Source organism: Corvus kubaryi, unplaced genomic scaffold (genome assembly GCF_017639235.1).
Source record: "Corvus kubaryi isolate FWS band 111438036 unplaced genomic scaffold, C.kubaryi_AGA036_p1.0 37385, whole genome shotgun sequence".
NCBI classification, from domain to species: domain Eukaryota; kingdom Metazoa; phylum Chordata; class Aves; order Passeriformes; family Corvidae; genus Corvus; species Corvus kubaryi.
This window is the reverse complement of record NW_024581127.1, coordinates 15,222,683-15,243,333: the sequence shown is the minus strand read 5'-3', so window position 1 is coordinate 15,243,333 and position 20,651 is coordinate 15,222,683. Positions and strand designations below refer to the sequence as shown.

Genomic DNA, 20,651 nt, shown 5'->3' with positions numbered 1-20,651 from the left:
CTAAGGCAGTATCCAGGCTTGAAAGAAACACGTGACATATCCACTTTCCTTCCCACTGAACTCAGCAGTACTGCCCATGGCTGACAGTTCTGGTTTGGATTTTAAGAGTTCTGTGATGGTCTCTGAATGTCGAGACATTTCTGAGCAGTCACAGGGAGGTACTTCAGAAAGGTTGCTACTGATACCTCACATTCCCGTCACAAGCCAATGATCCAGACTTTTCACAGTATGTCTGCTGTTTAAAAGCTTACAATTTCATTAAATGACTGTAACTTGTTTCCGTATTTAAGTGCACCCACCTAGAAAATGACCAAATTAGACTCAGTGTTGTTGCTGTCCATCATGCATGAATTGTTTATTGTAGAAATATATCTGACTTTTTCCAAGCTATACCAGGGAACACCATTCCATGGGTATCCCTGTACAACCATCATCATTTCTTTTTTCATGAATGAGGGCACACACCACAGCTACAGCCCACCAAGCGAAATCTCAGCAGGGCTTTCAGTGACACCAGGCACTGCTCCTGGCTGGTTAGCTCTACTGCTGTTGTGCTGTGCAGCACAAGGCGCTCTGCCACATCCATGAGCTGAGCATGTTCTGTCCACCACATGCTCTGGCTTCTGCCAATGCAGGAAGAACAGCTGCAGTGTTATTACACATCTCTTTACAAAGATAGTAAATGGAAAGTTATTATTGCACAGCAGCTCATTTTCAAATGTTAATTTGGTAATTCTTTCTCTTTAAAAAATATGTAGTCCTGAATTACAACCCAGAATATATTATGTACAGTTTCTTTAAAAAAATTAAGAAAAAAATCTGTTTCTCAAGAGCTTAAAACATGTAAGAGATTGTGTAACTTAGCACTGTCAGAACTTATGAACCACGCAAAGGGATGTTTACAGGAGCATATAAAATACGTGTTGGTAACCGAGCTTTTAAATGCTAAGATCAACACCAAAGTGAAGAAAAAAGTTGTAAAAATTCCCCAAAATAGCCCCCAAAGACTGCTATACTTGTTTTTTGCAGATCCCAGTAGGAGAAAATAAATAACAAAGTGACTAATTCATGAATAGGCAACAGTTTAAATTACTCATGTTATTTTTTCCTAACTGGATCAAATCCTTACTTGCTTCTGCACTCCACTGAGCTGCTGAACCTTGATAATAAGCGATGCTGTCCGGCCCTTGTACTGAATGGTGCGAATAAAGGTCCCTGTATTGTCCACACTGAATGGCTCAGACCACCGCCAGTTTCCCCAGCCTTCAATACAGATGTGTAACAGCTGGAAAGAAAGAAGTTACTACTTCAATACATAACCAGGAAAAAAAAGTGCCTTGCAGTAGGATATAAATTCCCATGACAGAGAAATATTCTTGGTTTGAAATCTCAGCAATGCTAAGCACACCAGTTGCCTGAATGATCCATTCAGTCTGTAATTCTGATTTCAGACACAATCAGAAGAAGAAACAATACCATAAAATGACTCTGAATCATGCATTTCTAGAAATTACCTGCTTTAACAGTATATTTAACATCTAGGCACACAACTGTTCAGAAAAAAAAGGGGCAAGTAGACTAGAGAGCATAAAACAGGAAATAAGAGATTTTCTTCACTGATTTTGAAATTATTCTAGAAACCCACTCTATTACCAGCAAGGTGATATGGAACACAGGCCCATGCGAGATTTTTTGCCTTCAGAATAAGACAGAAAATTACAAACACCCTTCCCTTCAAAATAAAGAAGGACATGAATAGGTTGCATGTATGTGTGTGTTAAATGCAGAATGTGGTATATTGCTGAGAGATGGGAAACATTTCATTTCTTACACAAATGTGGTGGCAAGTTCAAGCTTGACTGCATGAGAAGAAATTTAACTGCATAATTATACTCCCTATGTGATTTATTCCGGAAAAGGAGTGGCTTTTTTCCAGTTTAACTTAAATCACTTCCAGAGCAATACAGTCTTTCATCATTTGAAGAGCCTTTCATCCATTTACCCACCATACGCACTTACCTCTGTCCCATGGAGATTCTTTAAGCCAGAGTAGTGAAAATTGGTACTGTTCCATGTAGGTCAATGAAGTTACATAAATTTACACCAGCTGAAGATCTGGCTATTTAGCGCTGTATAGATCTTTTGTGGCTGTGCAAACTTAAGGATGTGAGTTATATATAAGGGATCAAAGCAATAAGCATTCTGGGTAAAATTTATTCTTTGCAGAGGGCCAGCACAGAGCCTAAGCATCACTTAAGTTCTTTAAAACAGTCATATGAAGGCCTTGTGGGAATTCTCTCTTGAGGCTTGAATTTCACTCTGATTTTGGACATCTGTCATTAATTAATTTAAGTAACTGAGAACAGGATCAGGCCCAAAGATTGATTATTTATACTATGAAAAACTGGAACTTGTAAATACTGTGTTCTTCCATGATTTGTTTCCAGAAAGAGATAGCATTCACCATGGGTCTGGTCAGTTGGACTTCAATGAAGGGCTGGATGTTGGGGTTTCCTTCATTGTTTTAAGAAACAACCACAGCAGTAACTTTTAAAGATATTACAACTCAGTAGCCTGTTTGCAATTTGTGGTATCCTCAGCACAAGTTACACACAGAACAATAACATCCATTCAGTGGGTGGCTTTTGAATTTGCAAGAGTGATGACTGTTGCATTCAGATTCAAATGAGTTTTATGCTGGAAGCACAAAGGCTGATACGTGCCCGTGTGTTCGAGGACAGGCATCTGGATGTACACACATGTGGGCACAGCTTTATATTCAAGGTTATGCTGAGGGAGGCTATACACTAGGATAGTCAAACTCATAAACAAACATGTCACTTCGATTCTGAAGTATTAGTTACAGAAAAGGAAAAAGAAAACAACAAAAAAATCCAATTGCAGTGGCTGGAATACGTTCAGTTTCTTACAGAGGCAGCTGGGAATAAATCTCATCACATATGAAAATTAGGAGAAATAAGAAAACTGTTTACTTTGGAGAGAATGGTAGCTGGAAGTGACAGCCAAATAATGAGAAAAGGTACTTAAGTGGTCAGTCTCAGCTTGCAGGTCCACAAAATACTGTGTTCTCCAAAGATAGATGTCATGTAATGCCATAATTGACGATTAGTAATTGCATGTAGCTACAACGTTAGGATGTCTCCCACCCTGTATAAACAACTTTGCTCACGAGTTGAATGTTCCCAAGGAACATGCTGTCAGCTTTCCCTGAGCAGTCATTAGTTCCCAAATGCTGCCTTACTAATTTTCTTGTAGCACAACGATTAGTCTGCATTTAACTTCAAGGTTCAGAAAGAAAAATAAAGAAAAGCTACTATCATATATTGGCATTTTCTTATTTTACAAACATACAATTTGCATACCGGTAAACATGAAGTTTACAGCCTTCATAATTTACTTTAAAGATATCTAGTATCTAAGAGTATAAGAACTGGGTACTGTATAAATGTACTTTTGAGCCAAGAAACATGCATTCCACGAAAACAAAAAAGGATCTCTGGATGATTAATTTATTTAAATGTGAGATTTCTGGAAAAGATGGCTAGAAATAATTAGCAAATGACACTAAGTGATGCGGAGATATATGGCAGGAAATAAAAACGGAAGTGATTTTAGAGAACGAAGTAATCAGACACTAGCATTATTTTAGCAGAAAACAGGTTTACAGATTCACAGAATTTTCTAAATTGGAAGGGAGTCACTGGGATCATCAAGTCCTTCTCTTACGTGAATGGCCCATATGGGGACTGAACCCACAACCTTGGTGTTATTAGCACCTTGCTCTGACCAAACAGGTATCAAACGGACCTGATACTACAGATCTGTAATAATTGCCATTAACTCCCTTTCACTCATCAAGCTTTATGCTAATTCTAAGAATTTACTAGAAACTCTGTTCAAAAAAGTTCAACAACTATAGTGAGGTATGGGACATATATTAGGAGAAAAGAGAAGTCATTGCATAAAGGTACAAAAAAATGGACTTCAAAGCTTTCTAACAAATACAATCCAGTGATAAGTGAAAATTTGTAGCTGAGAGAGAATTTAAACAGACTATCTATTGTATACGTGAAGATAGGCACTCATTCATGTAAATATTTGATTTCTGCGTTTTCTGTCAGGGAAATATACCAGCAGATAACCCAGAGAGTTTTGTTTTGACTAGACTTGGCTGGGGCTTGGATTTGTAATTCTTAGCCATTATGGATTTCTGTTTTGAGAGGAACAGAAATTACTTCAAGGGAGGTAGACTAAGATGAAGCTGCTCCTATCTTTAAAATAAAGAATATCTTTATCATGCCTCTTCACAGAATGTTTCTACGTGCTCCTCAAAATTTACTTAGGTTTTCAGCTAGATGTGTGAGTGAAGGATATAATCTGAGTAAATAAAGCTGAGTGTCATATGACAAGGCATGAGGACTAAAATGGGGGATTAAAAGTGAGACTAAGAAGAGAGAGAGCCTGTCCAGAAAAGGCATAAATTTCCAGCTGTATAAGTAATTTAAAGCTTGAGCCCTCAAAATGCTTAGTGATGCAAATTTGATTTCTACTTTGCTTGTAGATTCACCAGATTTAGCTTGGTTTCACCAAGATTCTTTAGATTGTATTTGTCTTCTAAGTAAAATTAGAAAATGTTTTTTTTGGGGGGAACAAGTGTAATCGCTATGAACTCTTGAGAGCTTTGGAAGAATCAAGTGAGGACCTGGTTAATGGTGTGGAAGCAGTTGTTATTTTAAAAGACAGAAGATAGTAAAATAAAAGCTGTGATAATGCAGCAGCATGGAGGAAATGTAGCTCTGGGGATGGGAGCTGAATTCTAAGACTTGAAGCCAAAGAAATTTTTAATTGAAAAATTAAAGGAGAAGCTTGATTTGTATTTTTTACTGTGTTTTCACAATACAAGGTGGCTCTTGACTAGGATTAGGATTTACAACAATAAAACCAACTAGTATTTGGAAAAGCAGTGAATGAAATATTTATTCTGCACATTATCAGCTGCAGTGCCACCAAAACAGCTTGAATTTCATTTTGGCTTCATTTTCTCATGTGACCTGGGAGATACGGCCAATTCAATGCCATCTGCCCTTGTAAGACAGAAAGCCAGTACAGAGCATGGAAAAAGGCTATTTCCACTACTCGCATGCTGACTACTAGAAAAAAGGTCACACTTGACAGATAAAGTCTGACCCTGGGGGCTCCTGGAGATGTTGTGAACCTCAACATAACCTGCAAAGCAGACCTCAACCTCACGGATACAAACTCACTCTACACACTGAAGAAGAGTCTTTTGGTTAAGGAACAGTAACCAGATTATTAATCCTTATCTGCCCCAGATAATATCTAGAAATTCAATTACATGCAATATAGTATAAGCATTAGAATGCAGGACCCCCCAAAAAAGCAACAGCATTCTTCTCACTACTTGAACAGTGTAAAATAACATACAACTTTTTTTGCCTGATGTTGTTCTCTAAATGACCTGGGGAGGATTATGTAAAGTACAAGAGATTGTTCAGAGAACCTGTAACATACCTAAACAGTAAAATGGGAAAATATCCCAATAACAACTGATATATAAGTTACAGTTTCTAAGTTTGAACTACAGAGTACTGCATATAATTTTACACATTATATAACCCAATATTTGAAAGAACCGCAACTTGGAAATAAATAACAATGATCCTGCTGGACGTGCAACATGAATCAAAATTTGGCTTCAGTCATTTTTTGTAGAAGAATGAGGAGGTTCTTAAATAGCAAATTCACTATTTGTTAAATGTAGGTTACTGACGGGTTCGGTCGGGACGGAGACGGATGGAGAGATCTCTATAGGCAGGTCTTGGGACACAGTCGGTTTATTGTAAAGGCGTGGGTATTGGGGCACTGCTCAGAGCTGCTAGACTCAGCTCTGAGCAGGCCCAAGAGAGTAAGCAGGTGAGAGAGTGAACGGGTGAGAGAGAGAGAGTGTAAGAGCAAGAGTAGAAGTGGAAGAGAGGAATGAAGTGAATAGAAGAGAGAATGGAAGTGAGAATGTCTGAAGTCCTGGTTACAATACAATAAATCATCTTCTGTACTGAATATTCTAATTGTCACTAACCAATCTAATACAAGATACAAATCCTATAGCATTTACATACAGCCTATAAGAGTTCTTATATTACCATAGAGTGTTACATCTTAACTTCTAAAAACTACTCTTTGGACCCCTTCTGCTGAGCTAGTAGGGTCTGCTCTGACCCTTGGACCTGCCTGCAAGCAGAGGGTATTGTTCAATCAAGAGGGGATTATCTTCAGTGGCCATACCATTGTTTTCTAGTTGTTCAGTAACTAAGACCTGGTATTTCAAAAGTGGCTTTCATTTCGATGTTGCCTGTAGTTTTCATATTCCCAAAATCTTTTGTCAGGCAATCATATTTCCAAGGTTTTCCTGTTTCATCCTCCCCAACAGTTAAACTATAGTAGCCTTTAAAAAGTATGTTTATAAAATTTAGACATAGTGTTCACAGACATATTACTTAAAATAAGAAAAATTTTAAATGTGTTCCAGTGAAGGTATTAATAATGTAGTAACCAATACTAATATCTACTCAAGACTTTGTAAGTGTATAATCAGAAAAGTGATAGACATATTTTCCCTCAAATTCTATATAAGTAGCAATAAAATGACAGAGCGTATTTACTTACTTTGATAAGAAATAAATACATTTTATTTATAACCACATTCTCATTGATGTCATTGCCCAATTCAACATAGGAACTGATTTTTCTCCATTACATCTGCTGCTTCAAGTTAAAGATGATGAAAAGTGAAAATGGGTAACTGTTACTGTAACCCTCGAAGGAGACTGTAGAAAAGTATGAGAGCTGCTACTTCTAAAAACTTCTCCTATGCAACCCTATGTTTTGCATAGAAAGCAAAGCAAACAAATGAACTTAAATCCATCACTCTGTGCTTCCTCAAAGGACTTTGCTGAAGTTTGAGTGTGGGGAAAACAATTAGTTATAACTAGCATGTTATAGCCAATTTCTGCTGTCTGTTCATAAGCAAACAATCTCTGCAGAACACATTCAGGGGACTCTCACATGAGTATCTGATTTTTACATTTGCTGTGATCCCTAGTGGGACCCTCCAATTGCCTACTGTCTTTCAAGACAGAATTCCTTAACTCTGAGTAAATTACTAGGAAGATCTGATCTCTTCTAACTTCGGAGTTTCACCCTATGTATCATATGCTCCAGTTCATCTAAAAAACACAGCTGTCTTGGAGACAAACATGACTTTTGATGTAACTGGGGCCCATCCCACAAAACAATGTGAAGATCAAGATAAGGAGTACAGACTGGATCCAATAATAATGTAGGAGCCAGTGTTGTCTGTAGAGCACAAGAATGATGTATCTTCTCTTCCCTTTTAATGATATCTTACAGACCTCTAACTTTCATTAAAATCTGCAAAAGGAACTCACAAGATCTGGCAGCTTTAGATAGAATTGCTTAAAGCCTCAAATATCATCAGTTTTGGACCTACCCCAACTCTGAAAGGGACTATATAGTTGGGAGTGTCTTATCCCTAAGGGGGGGCAAAACCTCATGAAATCTGAGGAAAATGTGGGGGATGGAGCGGTGTAGAAGAGTGAGCATCGGACCTCAGACTTATTACTGAAATACTAGCCAAACTAGCGAGACTTGCAGGAATCAGAGTGAAACTTAAAAGGGAAAGGTTAGGTTCCCTGAAATGTAAAGGATCTGGGCAAGGAAAAAATGAAGGAAGCAAGGGGCTTTAAGTTAAGCCAAACAGTTGGAGGGACACCATCAAGAGCTGATAAATCCAAACCCTTGGTGTGCTATAGCTGTTTTCGTAACATAAAAAAGTTGAAATTTTTCAAATTATAGCCTATAGTTCCATTATTAATAAAACTAATTCTAAATGTAAATAAAGCATTATAAAACTATCTGTTAAAAATATTTTAGGTGTATATATATTTAATTGTGTTAAATAATTTAAATGGGCAATTACCGCATCTCTATGCTTAATTAGCAAAAGAAAAATGGAGAATTTTATTGATGTGAATGTAAAAGAAATACAATCCTTTTAAAACTATTTATTTTCATTTAACTGAACTGCCTTGCCATACTAAAAAAACATTTTGCAGAGGTTAAATAAAGTATTTCATGGCAACCGCTGCTTCTTAGTGCCTGTGTAACAAGAAACATGAGCCAGCCAAAGTTGTGCAAGTTGGTTTTCTTTCCCAGTAAGAGAATGTGGTATCTAAGACCTTGTCCTAACTCATTTTATCCCCAAGAGTAAGTCAAGTAAGTCAAGTATGAACTAATGCCTGAAGGGAAGTCCCTGACTCCAGAAGTATGGATTATTTCACATTTATCTTACAATCTGCTCTCAGAGTTCTTAAAATTCACTAACTTGGCAAGTCAGGAATTATCATGAGAAATGAAATAATTTCATAACTATGAAGTCATCCAGCATTCCATGAATATGACACTCAGAGGGTTTGTCCTTGCCTGGGCATTATTCTGACCTTTGGATAACAAGCTTCTAGATGGTTTTGCATGGAAACAATTAGAAAAGTGCTACAGTGTAACAGGGACAACCTGATGTCTTGATTGAGTTGTTGTTTTCATTTCAAGGATTTGTATTAATCATTAAAAAAATGTACACAACAACATTTTTAATAATATTTAAACAAACTTGTTTTGTATGATTTAAAATGACAAAGGATTGTACTGTTTAGATGAAATGCCATTCTGAAGCATGCTGTATTTACAATGACTCGTACTGGCAATAACCAAATGAATAAGCTTACAGGGGAATGCCAAGGTTCTCTCTTTACAAGAGCTTTGTAAAGAAAATTTGTTTCTATCTCAACAGTGTGTGCTTCCATACAGTTTCAGTGAAATTACCTCAGTGCTGTTTTTTAGTCTCTAAATTTCCCAGCAAGACATGGCTGTTTAAAAATGTTAAGAGAGCAGAAATTGTCTTGAAATTATTCCAAAGGTTGGGACAAGGGAGGTATAACCTCCCTACTAGAAGAGCCTGCTGGCCAGCAGTGTGGCTGAGTCAGGAGTGAGCTGTTAGCTTTGCCATCGCCTGGGACATGGGAATCCATCATGACACTCCTGACTTTTTATCAGCCCAATTCTTCAGTGAATCTAAATCTGATCAGAACAAAACAGAATGGGGAAACCCTTTGACATCATCAACTGTTAGTTGAAGAACAAATATCTGAAAAATGAATCTGAAGCTCCTACTGTCACCTCACCCACTCCCTTATGTGTGATTTGGTTTTCTGATGGACTTTTCCACTTCTCACCATGCACTTTTATTTTTTTCATTTAATAAGAAAGTTACGTAGCAGCCATGAAAATGGAATGTTTTGAACTGCTCAAGTCTGTGACTGAAAGCACTGCTTAAGTTTTCCAGGTGTTAGATGTCTAACACCATATATATATATCTGCTGGTGGTTTTTAGCAGTTCAGTTGCAACTAAGAGAAAGTATCAGTAATGAGCTGTCATTTTAACTCTTCCACTTTTCACTTGCTTGAGATAATCTTCATTTTCAAAACTCTTTCCAGTTTGCACCATTATTGAATATACACCATAATCAGAACTACATCTTTAATAGATCAATCTAAAATGAGGATTCTCACAACTGAATAATTTTACGTAAGTAACCAGAAAATGGATGTAACAAATTTTTAAGAATAAAGCCTTACTTAGTTCTGGGTTTATTTACATTGCTTTAAATATTTCCTTCTTCTTCCATGTATTTATGAAAAGGTTTAAATATAATTTTGGGTGGTTGCTACAAACGCAAATGATAATTGGTTATGAAATAGAGGTCACAGCCAGCTTTCTTTCTCCCTCACACAACCAAAGGCAATAACAACAGCTGTAATCCTGTGTCACCTGATGAGTGGGGATCCTGTCTCACACTCTGACACATGTCCAGCTGCACAGAACACAGTCACCATTTGGTTTGCTCGCCTGTGGGATGGAGCATCACAGGCATTTTGCGTGTATGAGAAAACATGGAAAGGGACGTACGGTGCTCCAGGGTCTCTAAGTCTCCAAAGGCCTCTCTCTGTCACTACTACACCAGCACACACTTTTTATAACAGCTCCTCTGTTGCTGGGCTAAGATGGTCCTTTATTAGCTTGGCTTCCTCTTAACTTACACCTTGACTTCAGTGTCAGCTGCAACTGTTTACTCTGGCAGAATTTGCTCTGCACAGATTACCACAATCATGTAAAATTCAGTAGTTTTGCATATCCATCAGCTGACATATGAAAACCACAGCAAATTTACCATCTCTGCCTCCCAGTGTAACTTGAAACTTGTCAGCAGTGAAAGTGGGCATAGCTCCCGTTTAGAATTACTATTCAAAATTCACTTTCTTTCTCACATGCTAAGACTGGTATTTCCTGGGGCTCTAGAGGAGTTAGGAACTTCCATTCACTACATTCCTCCTAGGATCTGTAAAAATTTTAGTAATGTTTCATGGCAGGACTACTGCTCAGCAAATGGGGTGGCATAGGTCTGTAGTTTCCTACTCAGCAGGAGCTGAGTATATACTAAGAAAAGAGAAGAAATGGGTTTGCTGTTTCATAAACACTTTATTCAGTTTAAGTTCTTGCCCTGTCTTCAATTAAGATGAGAAGTCTATTTTTCTCCACCACACAAGTGTTGGTCTCCTCTCCCAGTAACAGTTAGTAATAGGACAAGAGGAAATGGCCTCAAGTTGTGCCAGGAAGGTTTAGATTGGTATTAGGAAAAGTTGTTTCACGGTAAGGGTTGTCAAGCACTGGAACAGGCGACCCAGGGAATGGCTGAGTCACCATCCCTGAAAGTCTTTAAAAGATGTGTGGATGTGGCACTTAGGGACATAGTTTAGTGGTGGACTTAGCAGTACTGGGTTGGACTCAGTGATTTTAAAGGTTTTTCCAACTTAAATGATTCTATAGTTTCATTGAAATACTTCCTTTTGATAGTTTAAAAATATTTTATTTCAGTTTCAGTGTTTATCCTAAAAAAAAAAAAAAAAAAAATCCAGTAACCCAGAAACTGTATTATTTAAACTATATAAGTGGGGTGTTTCTGACAATTTCAAATATTTTCTAAGGCAAGCACCAAGTTGAGAGCTTTGTCCAGTTTGACCCTGTTCTGCAAACAATTTCAGTGAACAGATGCTTCTGGTAAAAACAATTAATTAAAAAAATTCCCCAAATCTCTAATGTACATCTTGGTAAACACTGATTGCTTAGTAATAGAAACCTGGCAAGCTGTCCTTCCTTTTTTCAGAAGCTTCACACAACTGCTTGGTTTTATAAAAAGTGCACATCCAGTTCTACTCTTGAGTAACTTCTAAAGACTCCTGGCTTTCCTCACACTTTGTTTACCTTTTCTCTGTGTTGCACCCCCAGTGTGTGACTCCTGAAGGAATTGGAGCTTTAGAGATAGTTGAGACCACAGAGAAAACCAAAGAATCAGCGCATAAAGCCACCATCAGCTTTAGCAAATGCTGCCCTGGAAGGGCTCTTTCTGACATACCTGTGGGGACTTGTGAGACCGCCAGCTGTACTGGTGGCTGTGGAGAGTAGCCAGCAAAATGTTCTCATCAGTATCCACCTGGCCAAACCGCAGCGTCTCTTGGGTGTCATTACAGATCACGAAATGGCTGAAGACAAACTCCTCTGCCTCAGGGCATCGGTTCTGAAAGGAAAGGGATATGAAAGCCAGTAAGATGCAATGTCAGTTGCAGGACATTTGGCAGCTGCCTGCCCAGTGGCAAGTATTACAACACAGAAATTCAAGATCTCTTTGCTTAGCTTTGGCCTCGTAGTACTCTCTGCAAAGTCTAGTTTTTGGGTTGACAAAATATATCCTAAGGCTTAAAATATTTTACTTTATGTTTCTGTAATGCAACTCTTAAAGATTTAAAACTACAATAAAAATGAAATTTTCTAATTTGGGTAACAAACATCAACAACATTAAATTCTGTGGGAAATGATATATTACATAGGGCAGACAGAGTACAACAGGCTGAGCAGAGAGGCGTGAAGACGTTTCTGAGTGCTTGACAACTGAGCTCCTCTTCCCCAACTTCTGCTTCTACTTTGAAATATTGCTGTGGATCAGCAGAAGACTCCCTCTTTCCTGATACCACAACACTTGAAAAGACAATTAAAGAAAAAAAAGGAGACATGAGGAGAGTATTTTCACAGCTCCATGAGGCTAGTTTGAAAATGCATCATGGCATTTAATAGGAAAAAATTTTTAAAAAATCATGGGTTTTAAAAGTATTTTAGATTTACAGTATTTTTTCTCCAGCAACTTTCCATCCATCTCCTGCTTTTTGTCTGGCTGCTTGTCACTCTGTTGACACAATGAGACTACATGATAGTCATAAAAATTGCCACAGCTACAGGTCTTCCACCCCTGAAGGCACGAACTATAATCCTGTGTATGGGAGAGGTCACAGTGTGACTGATGATTCTGCCCTAGTCACTAGTGGGCTGGCACCTTCCAGTGACAAGCAACTATGTAACAATGACAACAATTACTTGAAGAAACCCAACATTTGGATAGTCTTTATACAATTTAATGGTTCTAACACTAAGTATTCATCTTCTTGTGGTTTTTGTTACCTCTTAATTGACCCATCTTTCCTAGCACACTGTTATGACAATATTTTTCTGTTGGTTGATTTCCCTCTTCACAACATAGCTCAGCTACTTGTTTCTCATACTTTCTTCCCATGACATTGTCTCTAACTTATAAAACCTCCATGGCTTTTGAGAGCTGATTCTGCTTCCCCTCCTTGCTCTCTCAGTGGACCTTTTAAATGGACATAACAAAGCCAGCACCTTCCCTGCGTCTAATCATACAGGTCCCTTAGCTCCTTGATAACAATGTGCCTGGAAGCCTGCAGAAATTCAGAGATCAAATAAGAGGGAGAGAAATATTTCCTCATATCTCCCTATGCAGTCACAGTTATCCATGAAAAGCAGTCTGGTACATTGCTTGTAGCATGTTAGTGGGTGAGGAACATGGAAGTTCTCCTGAGAAGTGAAGTGTGCAAGGTATGTTCAATTTAGCATCCTTGAATGCATGTTCACTACTGGTTACTCCAGAACAACCTAAGGTGCATCTACAGGCAGAGTCACAGGATGTCTGGGGCTAGAAGGGACCTCTGGAGGTCACCTAGTCCAATGCCCCTGCTAAAGCAGGTTCACCTGGAGCAAGCTATACGGGATCCCATCCAGGCAGCTTTTGAGTATCTCCAAAGAAGGAGACTCCACAACCTCTCTGGGCAATCTGTTCCAGTGATTGGTCACCCTTACAGTAAAGATGTTTTTCATGCTGTTCAGATGGAACTTCCTCTGTTTCAGTTTGTGTCCGTTGCCTCTTGTCCTTAATCAAGGCAGGCTGTAATTCCTTTTTTAACTAAATGTCAGAATGATCACCTGGGAGTATTTGTGCAAATACTATTCACCCTAGGAATATTTTAGCATGAGAATATTTAGATTAAAACTTCTTCCCAAGTCTCATTACTTTTTCTGCATAAGATCAGGAATCTTTTGTGAAACAGGAGCCAGGTGAGCACAACCAAAACTGCACTTCTTCCAAGCAACAAATCTCATTACAGAGCAGTATGCTTGTATCACATTCAGTAGCAGATCTGGGTGTGCTAAAGGCTGACATTTACAGTGCCCCTTCAGAGTGCAGAGTTTATTTTGGCATTTTCTAGTGGAGGATCTATGACTTTTTACTGTCAAGCTGCCATACCCACATACCCCTAAGTCTACCGCAAATATATATTTTTTCCTGTTACAGCTTTGCAAAATGTTCTTTTTAAAAGGGAGGATTTACTATCCACAGAGCTCAGCATGTTGTTAGAGTCAAACCAATACACAATCCCAGGGGAATTTAAGAAAAGCTTTTTCTTTTCACTCCAATACATTTTCTTGCTGATTACACAGAGATTGAAAGAACAATGCCATAAGATGATGAACTTCCTTCTTTTTAGCTTACTAGCTAACTTAGTTTCAAGTAAGTAAACACAAACTGTAGGTTTTTGCATTTTCCAGAGGGAAAAGAGAGTCCAGCAAGTTTTTGGCATGCATATAACTTCTAAATTCTGCTCAGGGAATGTTATCCTATCAGGAATTATTAATAGACTTGCACACATTTTGGTGCTGATGAATGACTGCCATTAATCATTAGTCTTGAAAGCTGGATTTGCTACTAGAATCCAATGCTTTTAACAGCAACACTTCTGAAAGTTAAGTGAAAGAGGTATTTTAGGCTCCATTTTATAATAGTTCCAAATTTTTAACCAAGGAACACCAAGATTTGCATAACAAGGTGTTGCTCTGTGCTGCCAGGCTTAAGAGAAAGCTACTGATGCCTCCAGTCTGGATGATAACAAATGACTAAAGGAACATCAAGGAAGCTTCAGGATGCTTTAGCTCAGTGTGGCTACTAGGAAACCCATGCTTCTTTGTCCTTGGGGATCTGCAGCAGAACCCTGCACCAATCACAGGGAACTGGATCCCACATTGCTGCTGAAGTCTGATAGTAGAAGCTTCTAGAGTAAGCAGAAAAGGAGGAAAAAAAAAAGTCAGCAAAAGGATGGAGTGAAGAAATCTTGACTGATAAAACAATGTCTAGAGAAACCACGCACAATAAAACCAAATAGAACCAGACATTTGTGTGGCAATGATGCTGAAGGGCTGAATGATGACTCCAGGAGCTGAAAACACCTAAGTGTGGATTAGGAAAAAAACCCCTCTCTGAATTAAAACAGCAAATCAAAAGAATCAGCAAAAGATTAACAGCCTGAATCAGATACAGATTAGGGTCAGTTCCTGAGGGACAATTTCCTGCCCCTCTTTAGATCATTTTTCAGCTGTTCTTTTCTCTCAGAGAGGCCTGGAAAGTGTCTCTCCTTTATTGGTCTTTCAAATATTTCGTGAATTCTATTCAGAGAGGGGGAAAAACATCCCACATAATACTTGTCACCAGGCTTTCCCTGTCTCAGGACTTTCTGCTTGTGTCTTAGCTCACAGCTATTTCAAAGCATTTCTGGATCTGGAAAAAACCCACACCATAAAAGCCTAGGCTTCTTTATATGCGCAAAGTTATTTTCTTTGTGCTTCACAAGCTACCAAAGACCAGTGCAAGCTTTTTCTCTCCCTCACACACACACACACACACACACACACTCTCACACACTCTATCACCTAGTAATGTTTTTTTGACAGAAAGTCTTTAGCAACTTCTTATCTCCCTTGAAGCCCCTCTAAGAGAAAAGAACATTTTCCTTAGGATTCTTTAAACTTCACTCTCATGGTAACGTCCTGACATTATCAGCTAGAAACCTTCCATATCCTTTTCCCTTTGTTCTTTGTGCTTATGGTAGAAAGATGGGGAAACGACAGTGATCACAGACGTAATTTTGACTGATCCCAGCTCATTAAGAAAACTTACGCAACTGCCAACAGAAAGGCAGAAAAGCACCATGCAGATCTTGAGGAAAAGAAGTTCTAGTGGTCTAAAACAGTTTTAAAACAGGAGCTTTTCCAATTTCTGAGGAGTTTAGGAAAACAGTTGCAATGCGAGACCACAAAGGAAAAGCTTTTTCCCAGGAATAACACTTCATACCATACCTGGGGAGCTGTTTTCTCAGCTGACCCTCTGTCTCTAGATATCTCAAAGCACTAAAGCTGTAAAACAATTCATGGAGGCTTAAATGCCCAAATAAAGGGAATAAACCACCACACATTCTACCACATGTATATTCACAGAAGACATGCCTTTTCTACCTCACTTGATAGTCTGTTATTATTAAATAATAAAACTAAATTAATAACAATGTTGAAGCTCCTTGGTCAGGTCTTTAATTATTAAACCCATTACTCTAGCTTTGCATTTACATGTGCATTAGCCAGTTACTGCTTGTAGTTAAACAGGAATTTCAGATTAGACAGTGAAATATGTCAAAAGGGGAAACCGTTTTTAAAAAGTGCTAATCCTCTCAGATTTTCAGCATGTGACTTAGAAGTATAAAGCCTGGTATTTTTTAGGTTTAATCCACTTTCAAAATGTTCACCATTAATTAATTTAAAAAAAGAAAAAAAAACAACTGAAAAAACCACCACTACCACCACCAAAAAACAGTCCATATCCAGGAAACAAAGACACTGACAGAGGCTTCTGTTAATTCTGAACTCCTGACCTAAAGGTGCATGGCCAAATTGTTTCATGCTTCATCTATCTGTCTATTGACTCCAACATCACTTGTTGCAGATTTTAATCCAGTAAAAAATATGTGGAGAATTCAAACAACCTTTCCTGGTTATTAAATTCATGCTTCTACTTGTAGCATTTATATTTCATTTTGTGTGAACAGCAAAAATCAAACAATACTTACTATTGGGAAATTTATTCCTCCCCCATGCAGTGCATGCCAACCCCCTCAAACTGGAGGTAAAGTCACATAAAGAACATCTTGGCGACAATTAATTTAATAAGCCATTTTGAACCCACTTGCGTGCTAACTGTTCCTTAATTTCAAAGCAATGAAAGTTTTTAATCTCAAATACTCTGGGCTAGATACCCACCACATCAGAACATGGTGGCAAGTACCCCTGACATGAGAGGAAACGAGAAAATTACAGCAACAATTACAGAAGTATATCCTCCTGTGGCTCATGTTAACATTGCCAAATCCATGTATAAATCAGTACCAACTATTCATAGAATGTACCTGTCAGCAATATACTATGCGACATATGGCTCTACTTAATCAAATATACAATTCAATTTTTTTCAACTCAGAATATTCCTTCAAGGCACAGAGTAGTCAGTCAGTCATTCACACTGTGATGTGGTTTAAAACATTTAAATATTTATGCACCATATTTTATTTATATGTATAGCTATGTCTGAGAGATTTTTTTTTTCCTCCATCCAAAGAGGAAACTGACCTTTCTGAAGGCCATTTTGCAGTAGTTGCCACACATGTCTTAGATGAGGGACTAGTACTAAGTCAGAAATATTTTAAACAGCCTACCAAGGGCTCTCTTATACTTTCTATGTTTGTTTTTTATTAAAAGCATTGTTCAAAATATGACAAAAAACAGAAATTGGAGCTACAAAGATTTTTGTTCACATTGATATTTGAGCCAGCTGTAAAGATTTAAATCACACTAGATCTTGTTTTATGAATGTCCTTTTGCAACAAGAAAACCATGGAATGCCCTTAAAAAAGAATTTTTTGATATAAAACAGATGCTTTGTCCTTTTTTGGGGGCTTTGTTATTGTAGTGCCATGATAGGTAATTAATTCCCAGGCTCCACATAGGTCTTCAGGCAGATGAAGAGAATGATTTGATTTCAAGGCTGTAGTGAAGTAAGGGAATTACAGGCCTTTGAGGGGTCATTGCAGAAGCAAGTTTCTTATAGTGGGACTGGCTTCAGCCATTAATGCTGCTTGCACAGAATGTAATGTGAAACTAGTGTTGAACTTCAATAAGGATGGAAGTAGTAGCTGGAAACAATATGCTCAGTTGCTCAGACTGAGCTGAGCTGATGTATCATGTGGCACTCACCTTTTCGTAAATTAATGGAATATTTTGCATTTCAAGACCAGGTCTTTGATTATTCTGATATAAATCCATGTAGTTTCACTGAAACTCAGGTAGTTCTAGCTACATTTAGCTTTACATAATTTTTTCCTAATTTTCACTGCTACTGTAGAATTAATGTTTATTAGGAAAAAACACTATCAGTGTAAGTTAGAGCTTTTAAATCTTGGAATATTTTTAATGAAAGCAGTTGATATTCTAATTTGCTATTAAATTAATCACAATAGCTATATTATTTCTCATTATTTGCATACCTGTTGCCAAGCTTGAATTGCTGTATTTAGAGAATGAAGTGCATATTGGCCAAAGTTGATGAAAATAGGGTCAACCATTATCGTGCAGTCCAACAGCCTTCCTGCTGTGCTGCTGGAAATAGCAATCTGCCCCCAGATTTTGAAAGGTTTCACAACACTCTGCATGGTCACATTTCGACACTCCAGAAGTTTACAGTCAGCTCGAGTCGAAAACTGGATCTCCTGGAACACTGACTCATCGTTCCACTGACGAAGATATACATGAGGCTCTTCAAAGGAAACTATCATGTATTCTAGTTCAGATGGCATGTTCTTATCAGATAAAAATGGCTTCAGAAACTTTGGTGGTGCTGAAAAGTAGAAGAACAAACAAGACTAGAACATCATCATTGCTGCATTCGGTATGTATATATTGTAAATTGTGTTTTTACTGTTGTACATAAGATGAAAACAAGTAAATTCATTAAAGAGTTGACATCTCTGAAATCTGAAATGAATCCTGTTCACACTGTTTGTCAGATATTAAACAGTATCATAATTAATAGCACCTGCAAACAGAAAGTATCTGCAAACCAAAATCCTCTCATGCTAAATGGACCAGCCAGCGAAACTGCTTTATCTACACACTGCTCAATGCTTCTGATTGCCACCTATTTGGAATAGAGACCATATTTCTGTGAGAATTCTTGCTATAGTAGGTGTATATGATATTCCACACATAGCACATTACAAACACAATAAAAATTAGCAATATAGTATTTGCTGACATGTGACTGTGCAGGCCAACAGGCTCCACACTGGAAGTTGTCTTTGCTGCAATTACGGACAGTTCAAGACCACAAATGGACTGAAATGTGACATACAACTCCATAATTCTAGAAATGAAACAAAACAATATCCTGACACTAAAGCATGAGAAATTTATCACAAAAAAAATCTTACCGCATTCACTGAAGTTTTAGTCGTGCAAAGTGCTGAGCACTGAGGCAGCAGACCCTGCAAGCACGTACACCCCTTGTGCAACATTAAGCATGCAAATATTTCCACTGATGTTATTATTTATGTTGCTGGAACTACTCACATGCTTAAAATTAGCATATGCTCTAGTGCTCTACAGATTTGGAACCAAAACACTCATCCCTATCCAGGATCAAGCCGTGTTATTCTACAAAAGTGTAGTGGATACAACAAGTTTTGTGCTCCCTTTGTGTATAACATAGCACAAAGGAGCCCCAAAACTTAAGGCCTTGAGATGCTATAACAACAGTAACAACAGCATCAATTCAGTCACTGTTGAGAAATAAACCAGCTGTGTTTGATTTTAATCTGATTTTTGCCTTTTCCAGTACATGCAGTTTTAAAGACTGAGCATCTGGAATTGGACTGTAATAGTGAGGAAGATTATGTACTGATAGAGGTAGCTGATAGAGAAGAAATTATTTTCTAGTCATTGAATGTCAGTCTTAGGATGATTTGATAATGAATATATTATAATACTTGCAGAAACACAAAAACTACTCACAAAGATAGCTGGCCCTGTCAAAATTATCCAAGAAGTTTGTCCATCTTCCATAGCAAACATTCCTGGCATTTGAAAATCGGACAATAATCTAAGGATCTCTTGGAATGTATTTGCCATTAATGCAATGACAGAGAGCACTGAACAAAACCAGATGTAGCTCCAAAAGTGATCATAACTGAAATAACTTAAATCTGCAGTTCTCAGAGCTCTTCCAAGGAATTCTTACTAAGGGGGTTGCAAAATCTTCAAGTATTTTAATAGTACTGTTAATATGCTGGAAAATGTAAAAGATCAAATTCATTCACTAAGATGGCTCAAAAGTGAAGTGGCACCTGCTGTCCCTAATCAGACTACGAGAAACACACGGCTTCTACAGTTACCCGTTCCGGTGGCAGGAAGGGGCTGCTCATCCAGCCTCACTGCCGGCTGTGGGGACTGGCTCAGTGCACACAAGCCATCACACTCTGAAGCCTGGGCCAGTGGCGACTCTTTGTGATAGCTTATTTCAAGAATACCTGTTTGAATGAGGAAATGGGGACCACACAGAGCAAAAGAGTGGTTAACCAGCATCAGTGAACTGTATGTTTTTATTATTCGACATAAAGCAGTACATACCTGTGCCGAGTTGATCAAGATGATGGCATAGGTGGACTTCCAAACAGGTAAATTGGATCAACACACTTAGTGATGGCACAAACCAAGGAGAAAAACAGGAGTCAACCCTGGTACAAGCTGCTAATGCCGTGGGGGTCACAAGCTGATCACATGTGCTTTGGGACCCAGATTCACTTTCTGAGCTGCAGAAGGAAGATAACAAAGTAGTACTTCAGCACTTCCAGGATTTTACCACCTTACAGGAGGAATTGATGATGTTCCACATGAATTTTCTGACACAGACAACATCATGGTTTTATTTTAATTTATTTTAATTGTCAGTGTCTGTACTTTTTCCATAGCAGAACTTAACAGACAAGATTGCAATCCTTCCATGCCTTTATCAAACTGCACTTTCAATTTACAAATATTTGAACCACAAACCCGAAGCCTATTTGCAGAAAATAAAACCAAAATATGCCAGGTATCTTTAATTGTTGAAATAGCTAAACAAAGTATATTATCATTATTAAAGCTATAAGAATGAGCTGAAAGTTTATCTGGTCAAGAGAATGATTTCTTTGCTCACTT

The 20,651-nt window shown here is 38.0% G+C and overlaps 1 protein-coding gene across 5 annotated transcripts in view; it reads right to left on the bottom strand.

The window, feature by feature from the left end:
* The window catches only part of VPS13B (vacuolar protein sorting 13 homolog B), a 437,572-nt gene that overhangs the window by 36,278 nt on the left and 380,643 nt on the right, over positions 1 to 20,651 (bottom strand). For 3 of the 5 annotated variants that reach the window (XM_042036377.1, XM_042036375.1, XM_042036376.1), the window contains exons 41-45: positions 20,082 to 20,263; positions 19,847 to 19,981; positions 17,945 to 18,294; positions 11,589 to 11,750; positions 1,130 to 1,285 (exon numbers count right to left, since the gene is read on the bottom strand). In XM_042036377.1, coding sequence (XP_041892311.1) covers positions 1,130 to 1,285; positions 11,589 to 11,750; positions 17,945 to 18,294; positions 19,847 to 19,981; positions 20,082 to 20,263 — 985 coding nt within the window. The remainder of the gene's footprint in view (positions 1 to 1,129; positions 1,286 to 11,588; positions 11,751 to 17,944; positions 18,295 to 19,846; positions 19,982 to 20,081; positions 20,264 to 20,651) is intronic. The other 2 variants (XM_042036379.1, XM_042036378.1) reach the window with 1 other exon arrangement.